Source organism: Onychostoma macrolepis, chromosome 14 (genome assembly GCF_012432095.1).
Source record: "Onychostoma macrolepis isolate SWU-2019 chromosome 14, ASM1243209v1, whole genome shotgun sequence".
NCBI classification, from domain to species: Eukaryota; Metazoa; Chordata; class Actinopteri; order Cypriniformes; family Cyprinidae; genus Onychostoma; species Onychostoma macrolepis.
In genome coordinates, this window is record NC_081168.1 from 1,194,810 (window position 1) to 1,217,844 (window position 23,035).

The window sequence follows — 23,035 nt, forward strand, 5'->3', positions numbered from 1 at the left end:
GTGGTTTCAGTAACCGCAGTAGTGTTGATGCAGCCGTGTCAGGGAGGCGCTGTGTGTTTCTATGCGAAAGCAAAAGCACTTTATTTGGTCTTCCAAAAGTATTTACAAAAGTGTTTACAACAGAACAGCACAACCCAAATGTTCGAATTTGTGCAATGCATTTTATGGACAACAGTTTCATGAACCTAGCAGAGTACAAGGCTGGCTGTGCACGAAGGCTATTTCTAAAAAAAATAAAAGGGTCAATTCCGACTTTGCTCTGACAATCTGGCGCTTCTGAATCAGCAACTATAAGTATGTTTTGTTATTAGTTTAAGTATTTGCTACTGAACTTGAACTGATGGTAAAACTAACGACATTATATTTATGTCTTTATATTTACTTTGAATGTTGAAGCTCATGATTATAGTAGGGGGCGTTGTATTTCCGACATGTTCTTGTGGTGTTCGGCCAATCACAATGCATTGTGTCAGCTGGCCAATCAGAGCAGACTGCGCTTGTTGGAAGGAGGGGCTTTGTAGAAAACTACGCATTTGAGAGAGGCCGGGCATAGAGGACCTACAATAACATACAGTATTTGAAAAATAATATGTTTTTTGAACATTAAAGCAGTCAACATATTCTGTTACACCAAATACACAAAATAATGATCTTTAAAATAGTGTCATGATATGACCCCTTTAATAAACTAATGCTTTCTCAGTCAGTGTCTGCTGCAAAGATGAAGTTGCTGAATGCCGGCGCTGACTTGCATCTCCACAGAGGACATGCCTTTATAATAAGAGAAGATTTTTTTTTTTTTTTAATTGGTTTTCAAGCTTTCTGCAGATTTATTTCTCATGTCTGTGAGCTGGTTCATTGTTGTGACGCGCTTCATTCATGGAGACTGCATGAGACGACAGAAAGCACATCCAAAATTACAGGAGTAGGCTATTTTAAGTTCTTTCTGCAGGAAGAAAAAAAAAAAGATTGCGCGGGCGCCCCATGTCATACAGTAAGCACGATAATACTCCCACACTCCTCATTAACATTTGAAATGCGCTTATATAGCGATTTCATTATTCATATAAAAAATAATAATAACAACCTGTTTTGGTCATATTTACTATTAATTGCCCAGCTCCCCCTGTCATTGATCTAGCACCCCCTCAGCACCTGCGTTCAAAATTCTCTGGCGCCACCCCTGTGTGTGCTCATTACCTGTGGAGGTGTAGGTGTGGAGCCACTGCGACCTCGTGCCATGATCTCTTCTGTGATGTCACGTCCTCCCTGATTAGGGTCAAAGATCCTGATCTAGAGAGAGACATTTAGCACACATAACAGAAGAAATGAGAACATGGCTGAGAGAGAGAGAGAGACTTTAAAGTGCCCCTGTGTAAATGTGTTACTTTGTGACGTACAGCCGTAACAGAATAAGATTCGAATTCCTGACGACTCGTTTAGTCGATTGCGAGCCGACTCTTTTTTTAAGTAGACAATAACTTTATTTATCGTGCACTGTCGGCTTCACAACTTTGCAGATAGTTTATGTTCACATACTGCTACGTGACACACTGCATGAAAGGTAATATTCGAAAAGGCATAATAGGGGCACTTTAACATGCAGCACATGGAAAAGGCTAAAGCACAAATAAGTCACGATATAAACAAAAGAAAAACAACAACAGTGACTGATTTAACCCAAGAAGCATTTCTCAGTGCTGTGAGACAAAATACGCTACGAATGTCTCTGACAAACACACACACAGTGCAGCACCTTATAAAGAAGTAAATGCACAACAGCCTGGAAACTTTCCTCGCACAAACTCAAATCTGACTGTTTGTCCAACTTATCTGCACGTTACGCAATGAATTATACATTGACTCGCCAGCTCTCCGAGGCATACGCACACATACACACACGCGCGCACATGAGGCAGCACATTCGGACGGAGAGGTTGAGTTTTGCTAGGCCCGGCTCATCCTGGGGCTGGAGTTTAAACTCAACCTAACTTGGACACACTAAAGTGAGCAGCACATTCACACACGGTCTGGGCCGACGTGGGCCTCAAACTCTCTCTCTCACGTACAGGAGAGGAGGGAAGGAAAAACAGAGAGAGAGAGAGTCTGGCCTTGTGAAATGAGTGCACAGGAATGAGAGAGAGAGAGAGTCATATCAAATTCAGAAAGTCAAATCGGATTTTTACCAAATTACCGTACATCTGATCACATCTATACATTACATACTCTAATTGAAAAACATGTTAACCAAGATAAAGGTAAAATATATGCATGCTTTATCGACTTCAAAAAAGCTTTTGACTCAATTTGGCACCAAGGACTATTTTACAAAACTATTGAAAGTGGCATAGGAGGTAAAACATATGACCTTATTAAATCAATGTACACTAAAAGTAAATGTGGCCTAAAAATCAGCACCAAACGTACGGGGTATCTTTCCCAGGAGCGTGGAGTGAGACAGGGCTGCTGCTTAAGCCCAACATTATTTAACATTTACATCAATGACCTGGCGCTCAGTCTGGAGCGATCTGCAGCCCCTGGCCTCGCTCTACACAACTCACAGATCAGATGCCTGCTGTATGATGTAGTGATATTTGCTTTCGCCAACCTAGGGAGGCGAAATGGTGTAGTGATGGGTACTCGCGTCTGTTCACACATGACTGCGTCGCCTTCCACAAGGACAACATCATTGTGAAGTTTGCTGACGACACTGCAGTGATAGGACGGATCACTGGTGGAGATGAAGCAGCCTACAGGAAGGAGGTGGCCAGTCTTATGACATGGTGTGAGGACAACAACCTCGCCCTCAACACGGACAAGACAAAGGAGATGATAGTGGACATGAGGAAGGAGAGGAGAACTCACCAGCCACTGTTTATCCGAGATCTTGAAGTGGAGAGGGTGAGCAGCTTTAAATACTTGGGGGTCCACATCAGCGAGGACCTCACCTGGACACTCAACACCACCCAGCTGGTTAAGAAAGCACAACAGCGGCTGTACTTCCTAAGGAGGCTGAGGAAGTTTGGCATGTCACCTAAGATCCTCAGCAACTTCTACAGCTGTGTTGTTGAGAGCATTTTGACCAGCTGCATCACCGTGTGGTATGGCAGCATTACAGTGAGGGACCGCAAATGTCTGCAGAGAGTGGTGAAGACTGCTGAGAAGATCATCAGGACTCCACTGCCCTCCCTGCAGACCATTTACCATCGCAGAGTTCACAGGAGAGCTGCCTCCATCCTTAAGGACCCCACCCACCCACAACATGGACTGTTCACACTCCTACCCTCAGGACGGAGGTACAGGAGTGTGAAATGTAGGACTTCCAGATTAAGGAAGTCCTTATTCCCCTCAGCCATTAGACTGTTAAACGGGTAGCCAGTGAACACAGACTAGTCTCACATATCTCATAGAATATGTGGACTAAACTGCTACAGCTAAAATTTTGCACATTGCTAATGTTACTGCTGTTATTTCATATCAAGTATCTTCATCTTGATTTGCACATTATTAATGTTAAAGCTGCTATTGTTATTATGTAGTTGCACTCAATTGTTACAGACTACTGCACTACTGTTTTCTTTTCTTATTTATGTGTATTTTTCTATTTATTCTTATTCTATTTAGGTGTATGTCTGTTTTTATTTTTACATAATTTGCACTTGTCTTGGCATTCAGTGTGGACTGCAAAGAAAGAATTTCATTGTACAAGGAAACTTGCTTTTCCTCACTGTGCATATGACAATAAACGTTTTGAATCCTTTGAATCCTCGAATTACATCTTCAACGGTGTAATTAGATTACTGTACTAATTACTCTCTCTAAAAAGTACTGAATTACTACTAATTATTTTCAACAGTATATCCCACACCAGCCTTGACCAGTTGAACCAAAAAAGACATGAAACTGCTCATCTAATTCTTTCAAAGAAATAATATAAAATTGCATACATTATTCTTGAACTGACCAAAGTATTAAAAGAGTGAAGGTTACATTAAAAACATACATTTTAACATTAGATGTTACATTTTGATGTTAAATCTACTGTTGTTTTTATATACAAATGTCTTAACTCTAGGAGTAACTGTAATTAAATTACATAAAAATTAAGAAGTAAGCCCTTGCTTCAAAGGAAAATCTTACTTTCGAGGGAAAAGTAAATAAATTAATGAATGACTTAGTAATGCATCACATTCGCACCCAACCCTGCAGTTCTCTCTCTCTCTTTTCTCCTCCTCTCTCTCAGTTTCTATTCCTCTGAAATGAAACCTCACGGACGGCCGAGAGCAAGACTCGAGGACTCAAAGTCCACCGGTCCAGCTGTGAGCTTCCAGAAAGCCTGATAACAGCACACTAACACATCACATACTAATCCGCTGATGCTCAAAAAAACTTGATGATTAAATTAAAAATTGATGATTATAAGTAAAGAAACAATGTGGCTTAAATTTACTGCAAAATAACCAGATGAGTACAAATATCTAAGTGTAAGAGAAACGATTATGTCATTTGCAGAGCTTTATGGGAGTGGATGTCACAGCAGATCTATGATTGATGGATATTTCTCCACATAATCAATGGGTAACGCAGTTCTTCAGCATAAATTGAATTAAATGTAATTATTTTAAAAATTAAGACGTAATAACGCAGAGTGATGGCTTCAACAGAAGTATATATCATTGATATAGTTGATATAGTAACATGAACTTACAACATGAAGTTGTAAGTTCATGTTAAATATCTATTTGGTGAAAATGAACAGGAATTTTACTTTTAGAGCCCAACTTTTGCATTCAATACTGTCATCATGGAGATGAAACCATCATCATGGCAACAGAAATTCTAATTCTGTGGTTCCGATGCGTCTGATCAGATTGTATCGTTGCGTTTGAAAACATTCTCTAAAAACCCAAGGCTTTGATTTAGCGGATCTTTAAAATCAGCTCCCTGAGCTCAACATGACAATCAGGTCTGAGAGCGACAAACTAGTGATGCACTGAAATTAATATTTTACAGAAACACTGAAATTAAAGTTTTAATATAGTTGAAAGACGTTGTTTATTTAAAAAAAAAACAATCTATTAATTAATCAATTTATTATTTATTTCAAAACCTGAAATTATTAATCTCAAAACTGTTATATAACTTCAATTAAATTACACACAAGGCGTTTTTATATCAACTTCTTTGTGATGTAATTGTTTCTACTCTAAATCATGGTTAAAATATAAACATTTAAAAAGTGGCTGTAATAAATATGTTTTCATTAAAATATTTATTCAAACATACATTGGATAATGATGACAACAGGTTAAGTAAAAATAGAATGAATATGTAATCAGTCAATGATTTCGACACTCCAAAAATATTTTGTCACAAACCGGAAATTCATTTTTGGCCGAATATTTTTGGTTGCCAATATTTTGGTGCATCACTAGGACAAACCAAACCAAAAGCTATTAAAATGCATCCAAAGACAGCCTCAGAAAACAAATTATGTCGAAAATGTTAAGTAAAAATATTCAGGTGAAGAATCAAAAAAAGAAAGAACAAAAGACAAATTAAACAAAATAAAGAAATTCAATTGATTAAATATTAGAAAGAAAAAAAGAATAAAGAAAACCAAATAGAAAATTTGAAATTAATTAAATATAAGAAATAAAAATAAATAAAATGAAAAATAAAGGAAGAAAGAAAAACAAAGATAAAGTAAAAAGAAATTAAGAAATAAAGAAAGATTAAGAAAATTACATAATTAAAAACAAATAAATATACACAAAGAACGGAAATTAGAAAAAAAAAAAACATGAAGAAATCTTTGCAAACGGTTCAGAAACAGGAAAGTGTCACGAATCCGGTTCATGGACTTCTGTCCAATTGCCACCAGAGGTCGCCCTTCCATCATATTGACTCTCACACTGCACAAACTGTTATACCATACCCTGGACTGCATTTCCCATCATCCATTGCACTGACTACACACAGATGTAAACAATCACACACAAGCTATATTACAACCACTCAGATCCTTCTCAAACTGCAGAGTATTGCTTAGCGTTTATCACTATTTAGTTGATAGCTACTTTACGGAGCCTGCCCTAGCTTTTCCAGTTTAGTCATAGTCTTGCCTTGCCTGTTTTCCCGTGTTCTGATTCTCGCCTGTGTATTTCGGATTACCCCTTTCATCTTGCCATTCGGACTCTGCTTGCCCCTGCCTGGATTATTGCTGTCTACCTGGATTATCTCTCTTTGCCTTGCCCTGTTGGATATTGTTCGTCGTCGATCAACCCACGCCTGTTTACTGGACTGCTCTTGTGTTTTACCCCTGCCTGTGTTTTTGACCACATCATTTAATAAAAAGCTTGCATATGGATCATCAATCAGGGCATTAATCAACCACTCAAATCACGTTTAATCTGTGAGGGTCCCCGTTTATCTCTCAGTCAGTTTATGGACTATGCTTTGTTGACTGTTGGTTTATCGTTCACTGTGGGTGTCGTGGAGGAACGCGACACCGCATCTGCTCGTGTAATGGCGGCCATGGACCGTACTCACAAAATGGCGGCGACAACAAAGTACTGTAGTGAAACCACTGTTGTTCCTGATCCTAAACATGTCGCGGTTGTTATTTCGGACTCCATTAACATCGTGGCTGCCGCATCAGAGCCTGTGTATGTCTCGTATGATCTGCCAGAGCCTCGCCATGTCTCGTCTGAACTGCCAGAGTCAAGTCAAGTCACAGCTGATCTTCATGAGTCCAGTCAAGTCACAGCTGATCTTCATGAGTCCAGTCAAGTCACAGCTGATCTTCCAGAGTCCGGTCTAGCCACAGTTGATCTTCCAGAGTCTAGTCAAGTCACAGCTGATTTTCCAGAGTCAAGTCAAGTCCCAGCTGCTCTTCCTAAGTCACGTCGCAGCTGAATGTCCAGAGTCTCGGCACGTCTCAGCTGATCTCCCAGAGTCTCTTCACTTCTCAGCTGATCTTCCAGAGTCTCGTCACGTCTCCGCTGATTGTCCAGAGTCTCGTCACGTCTCTGCTGATCTTTCAGAGTCTCGTCACGTCCCGTCTGTTATACACAGATCTTCAAGGTCAGTTCTTCAGTCTCCCAGACTGACATCCAGTGTGGAGGATCCACCGCTGGTGTCAGCACATGCAGCTGGTATCCCTAAACCAACGCTCTCAAACTTTCATGTTCCTGAACTGAGTCCCCTGTCTGTAGCGCTTCCCACAACGGGGATTGCTTTATGGTGTATTTGGGCTGCATACACCACCACTGAAACTCTAAAAATGGTAGCGCCCACTATGATGTCTCCAGAGGTGGCGGCTGATGCTACAGAACCTCCTGAGGTAGTGGTGCTTGCTGCTGTGTTCCCCGAGGCGAGGGCGTCTGCTGCAGCTTCTCCAGAGGTGGTGGCGTATGCTACAGAACCTCCCGAGTCGGCAGCGCTTGCTTCCGCTCCTTGCGCGGTGGTGGCACCCAGTAATGCACCCTCAGCCTGTCATGTCGCGGTTGAAGGTACCGTTGCTGAACTCTCTGCAATTGTTGAAACTCCTGATGGTACTGCTGTAGAACCTCTAGAGGTGGCGGCATCCGCTGCAGAACCCCCAGAGGTGTCAGTGGTATCCACTTATCAGCTCTCTGCCTGTCCTCTCACGGCTATGGAGGCCATCTGTGAGCTCTCTGCCTGTCCTGTCATGGTTGTGGAGGCCGCCTGTTTACTCTCTGCCTGTCCTGTCACGGCTATGGAGGCCGCCTGTGATCTCTTAATTTGCCCTGTCACAGTCAAGGAGACTGTCAGTGAACTTCCAGCCTATCCTGTCACAGCCAGAAAGGCTGCCCCTGAACTCTCGTCCTGTCCTGAACCGACCACGGAGGTCGTCTATGAACTTATGTCTTGTCTCGACCCAGCCGTAAAGGCCGTTAGGGAACTCTCAACCCTGCCTGTCGTGGCTACTAAGGCTGAAAATGAACTTTCTGTATGCCCTGTTAACCCTGTCATTGCCAAAGAGACCCCTAGTGAACAGTCTGCCAATCCAGTTTCCGTCAATGAATCTGTCTGTCCAGTTTCAACTTATGAGTCTGAGTTTGAATTATCAGCCTGTCCAGTTGCCATTAATGCTCTTGATTTTGAACTGGCTGTCTTGTTTCAACCGAGTCTGACTGTGATTTGTCTGCCTGTTTAATATCACTTACTATCTGCCGATCCACTGCTCCCAAGTGTTTAATTCTGAACCATTTGTCTTACCAGTCTCAGTCCATGAACCTAATTCTGAATTGTCTGTATGTCCTGTTCCAGTCCATGAGTCTGATGTTGAACTGTCTGTCTGTTTTAAATCAGCTCTTGAATCTAATTGTGAACTGTCAACCCAATTGGCCTTTGCCAGTATATCCAATATTGAACGGTCTGTCTGTCCAGCCACTCTCATGGAAACCAACACCGAGTTTACTGCCCTGTCTGTCATAGCCCAAAAACCCGCCATTGAACCCTTAAACTTGCCTGCCATGAGCCCAGAAACTATAAATGCACTCCTTGTCTGCCCCGTTAACCCTGTCACTGCCATAGAGACCATTCATGAACTGTCTGCTTGTTCTGTTCCCCCAAATGTGCATGAACTGTCTGTCTTACCAGATCTAGTTAATGAGTCTAATTATGAACTGTCAGCCGGTTCTGTTTTCCCAAATGTGTCTGTTGAACTGTTTGCCTTGCCAGTCCCAGTCAGTAAGCCTGTTTGTGAAGTTGCCGAATGCCGGCGCTGACTTGCATCTCCACAGAGGACATGCCTTTAATAGAGAAATGCACCTATACGGAGTACATAATCAGAGAAGATTTGTTTCTTATTTTAATTGGTTTTCAAGCTTTCTGCAGATTTATTAATTGTCTGTGAGCTGGTTCATTGTTGTGACATGCTCCATTCATGGAGACTGCATGAGACAACAGAAAGCACATCCAAAAATGACGGGAGTAGGCTATTTTAAGTTCTTTCCGCAGGAAAAAAAAAAAAAGATTGTGCGGGCGCCCCATGTCATACAGTAGGCTAAGCGCGATAATACTCCCACACTCCTCATTAACATTTGAAATGCATTTATATAGCGATTTTATTATTCATATAAATAATAATAATAATAATAATAATAATAACAACCTGTTTTGGTCATATTTACTATTAATTGCCCAACTCCCGCTGTCATTGATCTAGCACCCCCCTCAGCACCTGCGTTCAAAATTCTCTGGGGCCGCCCCTGGTCTTCTTGTCAAGTTTCAGTCAATAAGCCAGAGTTGGAACTGTCTGCCTGTCCAGTTTCAGTCAGTGAGCTGGTTTGTGAACTGTCTGTCCGTTCAGTTGTCACCAGGGAGACCATTGATGAACTTCTTGTGTTCCCTGCCTCGGTCCCTGAGACCGTGAATGTACGGTCTGTCTCTGCTCTCCTTAGGTCTCAGTCTCTGCCAGGGTCTCCTGATCAGTCTGGCCCTCCGTGGTGGTTTTCTGCTCCGTCCGCTCCGGCCTGGTGGTCTTCTGCTCCGCCGTTGTGCTCTTCTGCTCCGTCTGCTCCAGCCTGGTTGTCTTCTGTCCCGCTCGGGTGGTCTACTGCTCCGTCTGCTCCAGCCTGGTGGTTTTCTGCCCTGCTCTGGTGGTCTTCTGCTCTGTTTGCTCTGCCAGTTCCACCCTGGCTTCCTGATTCGCCGGTTCCTCCATGGCTCCCTGCTCTGCCGGCTCTGCCTTAGTCCCCGGTCTCTCCACTTCCATGTGGACCTGGTCCACTCAGATCCTTCTCAAACTGCCGAGTATTGTTTAGCGTTCATAACTGTTTAGTTGATAACTACTTTACAGAGCACCATGTTTATAACACCATGTTTGCATTTGTGATCGGAGAAACGACAAACAACAAGCACTACTCTACACTGCTCAGAACTCACGTTTGAATAGTAAGTAGCAAATGTACTTACAGGCTGTGAGTCCTTGCAAAGTTGGAATTGCCCCACTTTATAGAAACAGCCTTTGAGCACAGCTGGCATTGTAGGCTACTCTCCCAGGTTCAGGAAATAGTTATCCGTAAAATGCGCTGCACACATCTGAATATTTGGGTTGAACTGTTCTGGAACAGTGTTGTAAATACAACTTAACTACTGATTTCTAGTTGTGTCCTCTTTTGGAAGCCCAAACAAAGTAGTTTCGCTTTCACAACGAAACACACAGCATCTCCACAACATGGCGGCAGCAACAATACTACAGCGAGAATAATAGTTCCACCTTCTTTCTTTGCGTAAACATTTGGGCGGTGTTATGCAAAGCTTCCCACACAGTGACGTAGACATGTGGGGGCATGTTTAAATGAGCCATTTTAGGAGGGCGTGGACAAGTCTTAACTTTTATAAAGAATATTTCTTTGGGTTTGAGACTTTAGTCTTTGCAACTTTAGGGATCTTATCTATGCACAAACAGCTTGTAACACTCCAAAGAGAAAGGAAAACTTGAAATCGCATTATATGACCCCTATAAAGAGGCATGAAATTAACAAATTCATCTGGATAGATACGGATATACGGTTCACTATAGCAAATTATTGTTAATTCAGAAATAAATTGCTGATATAAATGTCAAATTAACAACCTTGAGTGCTTAATTTCTAATACAGTGAGAGATGCAAACCCAATGTACATGAGATAAAGAAATATTAGGAGAAAAACACATTCAAACAATGGCCACAGAAAGCACCGAAGCTCCAGATGCAGAAGACGGATGGATGCCTTACCGACTTGCGTTCCCGTCTGGGCGGAGCTTGCTGAATTTGAGGGGGCGGGGCCTGCTGCTGCTGGAGGGCGGGATTCATGATGATGGGTGCCGGGGCAAAAGGGGGCGTGAACTGGGGCTGGGTGTAGTAATATGCCCCAGCTGGAAACAAAAATGCCACAAACGTCTCAGACTTTCTCAAAATGACAAGCTGTGCAATCACTCAATTCAGATTCACGAATCTCTAGGTTTCACCTGAGGTGAAATCTCACAAAACGCTGAACTGTCAGTGATTCTTAGCCTGGTAAACATGTACACGTACACGTACACACACACACACACAGACAGCACCCTCCTTTAGCAAACACACAATCTGTCACACCCAAATTTATATGTGAACTGCACACCATCCGAAAACAGCTCTCATCTGCATACGCACTGGTGGTCTGTACAATAAAGTTTTAATTTCCACACAATAACAACAAAACGTTGTGCTTTTCTAAAATAATGAAAGCAAACAGGATGCATTTTCTGCCATCTAGGTCTCTGTGAACTTCAATGCATAAAAAAAAAAATATATATATATATATATATATATTAACCGAAAATCCGTGCTTGCCTCACAGACATGAAAAATATATCTACAGAAAGCGAAATGCCTACTTTTAAATGAAGCAATTCAAATGGAAAACAAATATTTTCAGATTATGTAATCTGTATGAAACACGTCCACTATAGAGATGACGAGTCAGTGTCGACTTCATCACTGCAGCCAAAAATACAGAAAACACTAGTTTATCAATGAATTATTATGATGTTAAGGCAGTCTTCCTGCTATTTTTTCCCTGAAACATTCATAATCATTACTTCTGCGGTGCTCTGTGACAAGGTTTATGTGTGCGCTTGAGCACTGATAGGCCATAGGCAATTAAAGGGTCATTATTATGAATTATACGGTTAATTAATATAAACGTGTGATTAGTCGACTAATTGCTTCAAATGTACGACTATTAGTCGATCAGAAAAATATTTAGTCGAAGGCAGTCCTATCATTTACATAATTTATAAAACTCTTCGGTCCCACTTTATATTAGGTGGCCTTAACTACTATGTACTTACATTTAAATTAATCATTTGGTACAATGCACTTATTGTGTACATACATGTTTTTACATTGTACTTATATTTTTAAAAATACCTATATGTAATTGATTTCTGTAATTACATTTATAATTACACTGTTGACCCATCCCCTTATGTCACGAATCTGGTATGCACTCCCGTTCATTCACCACTAGAGGTCACCCGCTCACCACATGGACTTTCACACCACACATCACATGGACTCCATTTCCCATCATTCATTGCACTAACGACACACACAGCTCCCTGCACTGATCACACACAGCTGATTCCCATTTGCACACAGTATTTAAGCCACGGACTTTCTCTCCCTCGTCGCCGAGTATTGTACGCATTATCGCTGCCCTACAGAGCCCTGTTAGTTTTCCTAGCCTTGCCTCGCCTAGCCTTTGTTTTATCGTGTTTTCCCCTGCCTAGACTATCGCTAACATTTTGGATTACCTCTCCTGTCTCGCCCCTATGGATTCTGTACGCTGATCGTCGACCCACGCTTGTCTCTGGTTACTCTTTGTCTCGTCCATATTATACCTGTTTGCCATTGTTTGACCCTGCCTGTACGACCACGTCTCTGCCTAATAAAGTCTGCATATGGATCCGTACATCTCACGTCTCGTCAGCCCCGTAACAGAATACTCGGCCACACAAGGATCCAGCGGCTTTTCAGATGGACACTGGCCAGGTATGGATACTGCAAGACTGTTATTGACCCTCAAGCAGGGCTTGCGATCGCTCGAGGAATATGTACAAGAGTACTTAGATATAGCCTATTTTTCTGATCTGCCGGACTGTGTACTGATAGACTTTTTTTGTGAGGGCATTAACCAGCCGCTCAAATCAGAATTAACCCTTGAAGGTCCCCGTTCGTCTTTAATGGAGTTTATGGATTATGCTCTATTGACTGTGGGTTCATCATTCACTGTGGGTGTCGCGGAGGAACGCGACACCGCACTCAATTGTATGATCACAACCGCGCAGGAGCACGCTCACAAAATGGCGGTGCCAGCGGAACCCGTTCACAAAATGGCGGCCACAACAACACCCCGTCATGTTCTTGCTGCCAGTAATGAGCCAGGTCAAGTCACAGTCGATCTTAAAGAGCCCAGTCAAGTCACCATTGATTTTCATGAATCCAGTCAAGCTACCGCTGATCGTCATGAGTCAGGCCAATTCACAGCTTCTCTTCACGAATCAAGCCAAGACACAGCTGATCTTCACAAGCTAAGTCAAGTCACCGTTGATCATCATGAATCAAGCCAGGTCAAAGCTGATCTTCACGAATCAAATCAAGTCAAAGCTGATCTTCACGAGTCAAACCAAGTCAAAGCTGATCTTCACAAGCTAAGTCAAGTCACTGTTGATCTTCACGAATCAAGCCAAGTCAAAGCTAATCTTCATGAATCAAATCAAGTCAAAGCTGATCTTCACGAGTCAAACCAAGTCAAAGCTGATCTTCACAAGCTAAGTCAAGTCACTGTTGATCTTCACGAATCAAGCCAAGTCAAAGCTAATCTTCACAAGTCGAGTCAAGTCACCGTTGATCGTCACGAATCAAGCCAAGTCAAAGCTAATCTTCATGAGTCAAGCCAAGTCAGAGCTGATCTCCAAGAGCCCAGTCAAGTCACAGTTGCTGTCAAAGAGCCCAGTCAAGTCACAGTTGGTCGTCATCAACCGAGTCACGTCTCAACTGATCTCCCAGAATCTTGCCCACCGTCACAGCTGCTCGTCCAGAGCCACAGCAGCACGTCACAGCTGCTCGTCCAGAGCCACAGCAGCACGTCACAGCTGCTCGTCCAGAGCCACAGCAGCACGTCACAGCTGCTCGTCCAGAGTCACAGCAGCACGTCACAGCTGCCCGTCCAGAGTCACAGCACTTCACAGCCGATCTCCTAAAGTCAAGTCCCGTCTCCGCTGCTCGTCCAGAGTCACAGCGTCACATCTCCGCTGCTCGTCCAGAGTCACAGCGTCACGTCTCCGCTGCTCGTCCAGAGTCACAGCACTTCACAGCCGATCTCCTAAAGTCAAGTCACGTCTCCGCTGCTCGTCCAGAGTCACAGTGTCACGTCTCCGCTGCTCATCCAGAGTCACAGCGTCACGTCTCCGCTGCTCATCCAGAGTCACAGCGTCACGTCTCCGCTGCTCGTCCAGAGTCACAGCGTCACGTCTCCGCTGACCTTCCAGAGTCGGGTCACGTCCGGGCTGACACACTCAGATCACCAAGGTCAGTCTTTCATTATCCCAGTCTGATATCCAGTGTGAGGGATTCACCGCTGGTGTCTGCACGCACAGCTGTTATCCCCAAACCCACTCACTCTAGCCCTCCTGTTCCTGAACTGATTCCCCTGTCTGAAACGCTTCCCCTGATGGGGATCGCATTTTGGTGTGTTTGGGCTGCATACACCACCACAGAACTCCCAGAGGTGGTGGCGTCCACTATGGTGTCTCTAGAGGTGGCGGCTGACGCTGCAGAACCTCTTGAGGTAGTGGCGCTCACTGCTGTGTTCCCTGAAGTGATGGTGCCCGCTGCAGTGTCTCCAGAGGTGGCGGTACATGCTGCAGAACCTCCCGACGCGGCGGTGCTCACTTCAGCTCCTCGTATGGTGGTGGCGTCCAGCAATGAACTCTCCCAAAACTCTCATTTTGTCCTGTCACGGCTAGGGAGGCCATCAATGAACTCTCGTTCTGTCCTGTCACGGCAAGGGAGGCCGTCAATGAAATCTCGTTCTGTCCTGTCACGGCAAGGGAGGCCGTCAATGAACTCTCGTTCTGTCCTGTCACGGCTATGGAGGCCGTCAATGAACTCTCGTTCTGTCCTGTCACGGCTATGGAGGCCGTCAATGAACTCTCGTTCTGTCCTGTCACAGCTATGAAGGCCGTCAATGAACTCTCGTTCTGTCCTGTCCCTGCTATGTAAACTAACCATGAACTTTCTGTGTTCCCTACCTCAGTCCTTGTGTCTGTGCATGTTCTGTCTCCCCCTTATGTCTCCATTCTCCCTAGGTCCCAGGCTCTGCTGTGGGTTCCTGATCCGTCGTGGTGGGCTCCCGCGCTATCTGCTCCACCGTGGTGGTCTTCTACTCCACCTGTTCGATCTGTGCCGCCGTGGTGGTCTGCTGTCTGGTTCTGGTGGGCTCTTGTCCCGTCTGCTCCGCCCTGGTGGGCTCCTGTCCCGTCTGCTCCGCCCTGGTGGGCTCAAGTCCCATCTGGTCTGCCCTGGTGGGCTCAAGTCCCGTCTGGTCCGCCCTGGTGGGCTCAAGTCCCGTCTGGTCCGCCCTGGTGGGCTCGTGTTCTGTCTGGTCCGCCCTGGTGGGCCCCAGTCCCGCCTGCTCCGCCCTGGTGGATTCCAGTCCCGTCCACTCTGCCCTGGCTTCCTGCTCTGCCAGCTCCACCTTGGTCCCAGATCACTCCACTTCCACAAGGACCTGGCCCTCCATCCCTCCCCCTGTTCCGCCTCCGCTCCACCTCCCTCCTGATTATAGACTGTGTGGAGCGTCTGGAAGCCGCTCTTTGGGGGGGGGGCTCTGTCACGAATCTGGTCTGCACTCCCGTTCATTCACCACTAGAGGTCACCCGCTCACCACATGGACTTTCACACCACACATCACATGGACTCCATTTCCCATCATTCATTGCACTAACGACACACACAGCTCCCTGCACTGATCACACACAGCTGATTCCCATTTGCACACAGTATTTAAGCCACAGACTTTCTCTCCCTCGTCGCAGAGTATTGTACGCATTATCGCTGCCCTACAGAGCCCTGTTAGTTTTCCTAGCCTTGCCTCGCCTAGCCTTGCCTTTGTTTTATCGTGTTTTCCCCTGCCTAGACTATCGCTAACGTTTTGGATTACCTCTCCTGTCTCTCCCCTTTGGATTCTGTATGCTGATCGTCGACCCACGCTTGTCTCTGGTTACTCTTTGTCTCGTCCATATTATACCTGTTTGCCATTGTTTGACCCTGCCTGTACGACCACATCTCTGCCTAATAAATTCTGCATATGGATCCGTACGTCTCACGTCTCGTCAGCCCCGTAACACCTTACACCTTCACCCATCCTTAAACCTACCCATACCACCAAACCTGTCCCTAACCTTACCCGTATCCCACCTCAATAGCAGCAATAGTGTTTTGCAATACAGTATGAACACAATAAGTACAGTGTACTTATTTTTTGATGTAAGTACATAGTAGTTAATGCCACCTAATATAAAGTGTGACCAACTCTTCTTTCACCTTCAGCAGGAAGAACATGAACTCAGTGAGTTTTTCTGCTTGTTTTCTTACTGACTTACATTGTAGGAAGTTGTTTCTGGTCCTGGGAACAATGTTGGTGAATGTGACTGTGGAAATCAACAGACATGAACAGTGTGATTCTCATGATCCTGCATCCATTCCTAAGACATTTCTAATATGATGTTCTCCATGATATGAGATAATGATGGACTGGTTTCTGAGAGCAGATGAATCTCCAGGACTTTACCTCTGTCTGAGATCTTCTTGAGCTGCTCTTTGCAGAAATCCTCCAGTTTGTCTCTCAGCTGATGGACAGATTCTCTCAGAGTATCAGATGAGACGAGAGAACTGAAAAGATCATTGTTTACGTCTGTAGATTCAGGAGGAGCTGAGAGAGACGGCAAACTCTACAGAAAACAGAAATCAAAACTCATCAGCTCCACACTTCACCCAATAACCTGCACCAACATCAGATTTGACTTGACTAATCTTTAGTAACTCACCTCAATCCAGCACTTTCACAGCATCAGCTTCATTCTTCTCATATTCATTATATCACATTAGAGCTACAGATTCTAGTATTTGACACTTATGTGAACTTTCTAGGAAATAGTTTGGATGATAAAACATCTAAATGTCCATCTAACAGCTCAAGCACATCAATGGAGTCTCACTGTAGGGTTGAGTAGATTTTCTCAGGAAAAGCAGCTCAAAGGCTAAGATTAGATTGACCATTATTTATAATTTTAGAGCGGTTAGAGACACTGAAACTTCACAGCGATACTTAAGATATGCTCAGGCTTGGTTTGGTTTGGTTTCAGTACACTGAAGCATTGCTAATATACAGCCTCACTTTATGTCTTCATGGTCAAATTCATCAATGTGTTACAGGCAAATAAAAATCTGTTTTATCAGGTCTGAGGATCACCTGTTCCAATTTTGACAAACGTTACTCAGAATCTATATTATTGAGTTCACTGATTTCAGCATGTAATAAATCAGAAGAAAAAATGAGGTAAAAGCTGAAATGTTAGTGAAGTTTTGAGCTGTTGGTGGCGCTAGTGGTGTTTGACAGCTAAATATATCTTCCAGAAGAAAGAGCTCAGAGAAATTATTCCTAAGAGATTTCCAGAGCTGAAAGCCATTTGTAAGCAGCGTCTCTTTCAGAAGAAGATGATCAGATGAGAGTCTGACTGATGATTATATAATAAGACACTCATGAAATGTTTCTCTGTGAGTCTCGTGTCACAGCAGGATCTGCTCAAGTCCACTATGATCCTGTTCTTCTAGATCTGTGTTACCTGCAGGAACTGGATGTGATCCTGTGTGTGTGAAAGCTGCTCCAGCTCAGCGTCTCTCCTCCTCAGATCATTGATCTCCTGCTCCAGTCGCTCCAGTCGTCCTTCAGCTCGACTCACTGCTTGCTTTTCCTGATCTCTGATCAGCCGTATCAGCTCAGAGCGGCTTCTCTCAATGGAGCGGATGAGCTCAGTAAAGATCCTCTCACTGTCCTCCACTGCTGTCTGTGTAGAGCGCTGTTAGGACACACAGTGATTCAGGCTTCAGTGAGTCTGAACTGAGACGGAGACAAATTTCTCTTCTTCTCCAGACTGACCTTATGAGACTCCACAGCCTCTCTCAGCTGCTGAAGATCTTTCTCTCTCTGCTGGAGCGTCTTCTGCGTCTCCTTCAGCTCCTTCTGCAGGACAAATGGATGATAGTGAATGTCACAGAAAACCTCTGGTACTAAATCATCAAGTGAACAAATTAATGCAGTAAATGAAGGGTGAGGCGGTTTAAAGGTTACGGTAATGCTTTAGATTACAACCCGCAACGTATTGCGTAAGTAAACAGAATTTACACCATAACTTTTTTTATAATTATAGTGTACCTATTCAGTACCTCCGTGTAGGGATAAGGGAATAATATGCTAAATTTGGGGAATAAAGGGGTAATAACCTGTAAAATTATAAATTATTTTGTAAGTATTTTGAAACTAAGGGGTACCTATTCTAATATTACGTGGTATATATGACCTAACAACAATCTTATATTTGCAAGTGATTTAGCAAAAACAGACACTGTGTACGTTTTTATAGCCTACACATATAAAACATGCTGGTCATTGTTTCAATCCAAACACTCGGTTGAGACTGTTGGGCGAGGAAGCTGACTTGATTTGACTCAATTTTAGTTGATATCAGTAATAAGTAACCCAACGGTGCTGGGTTAGGAATGTGGAGGATGTGAAAGAGAGCATGCAGCAAGTCAAACGCGAACAGTTTTGTGTGTGAAGAAATCTGTGTCTGTGGTGCTTAAGATGGGAACATGTGTGGAAAATAGGAGAAAACTAATCGAAGCGCAGACGAGGGACAACTCTGAAACTGTCTGGAGTGTGTTCCTTTAAATCTGGAGCAGTAAATGTGGTGAGTGTGAACTGAAACAGCTGGAATGGTGCTTGAGGCGATCGAGGTGGTATCTGCGGTGCTCATGACAGGAATATGTCGAAAATACAAGAAAACTTATCAAAGTGAAGAGGAGAGAGATTTTTGAAACTGACTGGAATGTGTTCTTTTAAAACCGGAGGGTTTTGTCCGAGTATGTTCTCACAACATTGAGCAGTGACTGATGAGCGGTAAAGCGGGAACTAAACTAGTCAGTGCTTGAGGATGTGGATCAAAACGGTAAAATCAAAGACGGTAAAATCCTGTCAGTTTGTTATTTTAATCTTGAGTAGTTTAATCTTGACTTTCAGTGTTCATTACAGGCTTTCAGCCCGTGTGTTTATTGGCCTGACGGTTTGACCATAATAGTTTAACTTTGTCAGTGGGAAAAACATGAACAAAATCTTAAATTTGTTCTTAAACAAGTTTTTCAAAAGAATTTGGTTTAATTGTATAAGCTGTATAAGTATGGAGTTGTTTTACTTTTTTTCTTAACTAGTGTAATACATTTTAATCTTTTATTATCTGTTGCCTGTGTTGTTACTGTTGTCATATTGTTGTGTGATTTTAATTTAAAAACCCATTTTGGGTTAATTTAACCCAGCAGTAGGCCTATAGTAAATTTCATTAATAAAAATAATAATAAATTAATAAAACAGTCCACCATGTTTGTTGATATATTACCTGATATATAATGTATGTATGTATGACCTACTAACAATTGTTTCAGAGCAATTTGTTGTAGCCGCTTACCCTGTAACTACATGGAATAAGAGCGGTAACAGACACCACTTCAATTTACAGCCTGCAACTGTTGTATTTACCCTGTAACTACATGGAACAAGGGAGGAACAAGTTGGACTTAAACACAGAACAAGTGCATATTTGCACAGTAATTACAGAGAACAATATTGTACTAGTTTATTTTATTATTATAATCTAATTGTTTGATGGCCAAATTAAACCCTCTACTTTTATTTTTATTTTTTGCTATAAAAACATCACAGTATACATCCACTGAACTACAAATGTTGTATCGTGTATTTATTCTGTGAACAGCTGGAAAGAGGTACGATTGTTTTTTAGGCCTTGATGGTAGGCCCATATCATGCAAAGTGTCAAAAAATCTGGTCCGTGGCTTTCCGTCTGTTTGCCACCAGAGGTCGCCCTTCCATCATATTGACTCTCACACTGCACAGACTGTTATACTATACCCTGGGCTGCATTTCCCATCATCAATTGAACTGATTGTACACAGCTGTAGCCAATCACACACACACTATATTACACCCACTCAGACCGTTCTCAAACTGCCAAGTATTGTTTAGAGTTTATCACTGTTTAGTTGATAGCTACTTTACGGAGCCTGCCCTAGCTTTCCCAGTTTAGCCATAGTCTTGCCTTGCCTGTTTTCCCATGTTCTGATTCTTGCCTGTGTATTTCGGATTACCCCTTTCGTCTTGCCGTTCGGACTCTGTTTGCCCCTGCCTGGATTATTGCTGTGTACCTGGATTATCGCTCTGTGCCTTGCCCTGTTGGATATTTTTCGCCATCGATCGACCCATGCCTGTTTACTGCACTGCTCTTGTGTTTTACCCGTGCCATCCCTGTTTGCTGGTGTTTCGACCCTGCCTGTGTTTTTGACCACGTCTTTTAATAAAAAGCTTGCATATGGATCCATACGCCTCACACCTCTGTCACTCCGTTATAGAAAGTTATTTGGTGATAGTGCTGTTGGGAAGTTGCTGGTGTGACTCAGCTGAGATCGACGAATAAGCTTTAATAAGGTAAGTAGCCTCGTGAATTATGAATCATAGCAGAAACTCGTTAACTCGTTTCACTAGATGTCCAGTTTTGTTGTTCAGTAAGGCCTATAATAAAATACCAATATAAAATTATAAAGAGTATATCGTCTTTCTAAATCACTCCCAAACCTATTGTTGTTTAGGCCATTCATACCACGTAATATTAGAATAGGTACCCCTTAGTTTCAAATTACTTACAGTATTAATGATTTGTAATTTTACATGTTGTTACCCCTTTATTCCCCTAACATTGCATATTATTCCCTTATACATACATGGAGGTACTGAATAGGTACACTAATTACAAAAAAAAAAAAAAGTTACGCTGTAAATTATGTTTACTTATGCTGTAAATTGCAGGGCTGTAATCTAAAGCATTTCCGAATAGGTGTTACGTTTTAAAATAATTACATTATAAATAATTTGTATATCTGGTTGCTACCCCCGTATTACCCAAATTTAGCACATTGTTCCCTTATACCTACAGATAGGAACATTATAATTACTGAAACATACTGTAACTTCAGTTTACTTACGCAGTTCTTTGCAGGTTGCATATCTGGTTGTTACCCCCTTATTACCTAAACGTAACACATTGTTCCCTTAAACCTACACGTACGTTCTTTATAGATACACTATAATTACAGAAACGTACATCGTTAATTCAGTATACTTACATAATTCTTTGCTGGTTGTAATCTAAAGCATTACCAAGGTTACTCATCTGAACTGATAACCAATGGCTGTATGTTCAAACTCCAGAATAGATGATTGGTTACAGTTATCATACATGAATTTCTACAAGTGTAAGTATTATTAAAGTATTATTAAAAAAGCGGCAGTCCTTCCAGTGCACTCAGTGTCCGAATTCACTCACTCGTTTTCATTCACTCCTTCAAGTGAACTGTATGAGTGGACTAATGTAGGGAATAGTGAATGAGGCTATAGGGGGCGATTTCGGATACAGCCATAGAGATTCAGACTGACAGTGTTTCTGCATTTTGACTGACGGAAGTATATATTTATTATATTATATGTCAAAGAACGGGTGAATAGTGTAAAGGCCCATTTTAATGAAAGATTGTGTTGAAAAAGGTTTACGGTTCATTTGCAGGAAACACTTCTTGCAGCTGCTGTTCATTTCTGCTGTGATGTGCAGTGTGAATGCTGTAAGCTGTTCCAATCGGTGCAGATATAAACACATATGAAACGAGTGTCAGCAATATTTCATCAGTGTCTAGTTGTAAATACCTGTTTCTCTGTCCTCTGTGCTGCAGCTGATACAGTGTCGTGGTTTTTATGGTCATCCATCGTACACAGCATACATATACATTTCTGGTCAGTGCGACAGAAAACCTCGAGGATCTTCTCATGTTTCTGGCAGATCATCTCCTGCAGTCGTCCAGTGGCTTCAATCAAATTGTGTCTCTTTCCTTTAAAGAAACTCTCATGTTGTTCGAGGTGATTCTGACAGTAAGAGTTCAGACACACCAGACAGGACTTGACAGCTTTGTATTTTCTTCCAGTACAGACGTCACACTGCACATCTCCAGCTCCAGCGTAACAGTCAGCAGGAAGATTGGTCTTCTTCAGTTTCTCCACCACTTCAGCCAGCATGGTGTTTCTAGCTAAAGCAGGTCTTGGACTGAAGGTCTGTCTGCACTGAGGGCAGCTGTAGACTCTCATCTGATCCTCCTGATCCCAGCAGCCTGTAATACAGCTCTTACAGTAACTGTGTCCACAGGGAATGGCCACTGGATCCTTCAGGAGATCCAGACACACTGCACACAAGAATTCATCCTGAGAAACTCTGGCTTCTGCCATTTTACTGCATGAATACAGAGACACAAACACACAACAGCTCAACTACACTTCAGTTTCTCTTTCCCTGAAGTCACGTGATTCCTGTTTCCTGCTTCTACGTTTGAGTTACGTGTGTGAAAAAAAAAACAAAAAAAAAAAACGGATTCCTCATTCCTGCTCCTTTAATCTCTCTCTCTCTCTCTCTCTCTCTCACTCTCTCACACACACACACACACACAGTGTAATGCAGTGCATGGCGAGTCTTTAAAGTGTCTGTTCTGTTCATGTCAGTGTTGTGCATCATTCAGATGAACTGAGAACACCTTTAAGTTACAAACCAATGAATGATTTTGAATTGAGGGAGTAAATGGGATAGGGTCTACGGTGCCCGCGAGGTGACATGGTCGGTTCACTTAGTTGTGTGGTGGCCACGACATCATAACTCATGGGAACGTGATAATGTGTCGTGGCCACGAGATCATTTTGTCGAGGTAACAACATCCTTATGCCGTGGCCTCGAGATGCTATGTTGAGGGAACTACATCCATTTCTTGTGGCCACGAGTTCAATGTGTAAACAAACCTGCGTGACCAGCAACCCGGGATTATCAGATATTATCATAAAACATTTTTATTAACATTAAACATTTAATTTAATACTTGTATAGGCTATAGTTATTATTATTACATTAACTTTTAGGGTTATATTTTTATATTTGTTATGCTTATTTCCCCTTTCAATTTGTGTATAGCTTTACCTAGTTAACGTTTTGTGTAATTATGCTATATTTGCTAGCCTACCATATATTTAGCAAATACCGTGAACGCTTGACAATTATGCCAATAAAGTTTTGACTTTATGATTGTATTTATGCCTG

At 42.7% G+C, this 23,035-nt stretch overlaps 1 protein-coding gene across 2 annotated transcripts; it reads right to left on the bottom strand.

The window, feature by feature from the left end:
* Positions 1 to 9: 9 nt before the first annotated feature.
* Positions 10 to 22,258, bottom strand: LOC131553613 (E3 ubiquitin/ISG15 ligase TRIM25-like). 2 transcript variants are annotated; one of them, XM_058798396.1, is made up of 7 exons: positions 21,607 to 22,258; positions 17,722 to 17,805; positions 17,408 to 17,641; positions 16,354 to 16,513; positions 16,166 to 16,213; positions 10,752 to 10,891; positions 10 to 1,293 (listed from the first exon to the last, which is right to left on the bottom strand). In XM_058798396.1, exons 1-7 carry the CDS (start codon positions 22,177 to 22,179, stop codon positions 1,162 to 1,164), a joined length of 1,371 nt encoding a protein of 456 aa, XP_058654379.1. In that variant the 5' UTR covers positions 22,180 to 22,258; the 3' UTR covers positions 10 to 1,161. The 2 variants fall into 2 exon arrangements, with proteins under 2 accessions (XP_058654379.1, XP_058654380.1); XM_058798397.1 differs by lacking the exon at positions 10,752 to 10,891.
* Between the last annotated feature and the right edge of the window lie 777 nt (positions 22,259 to 23,035).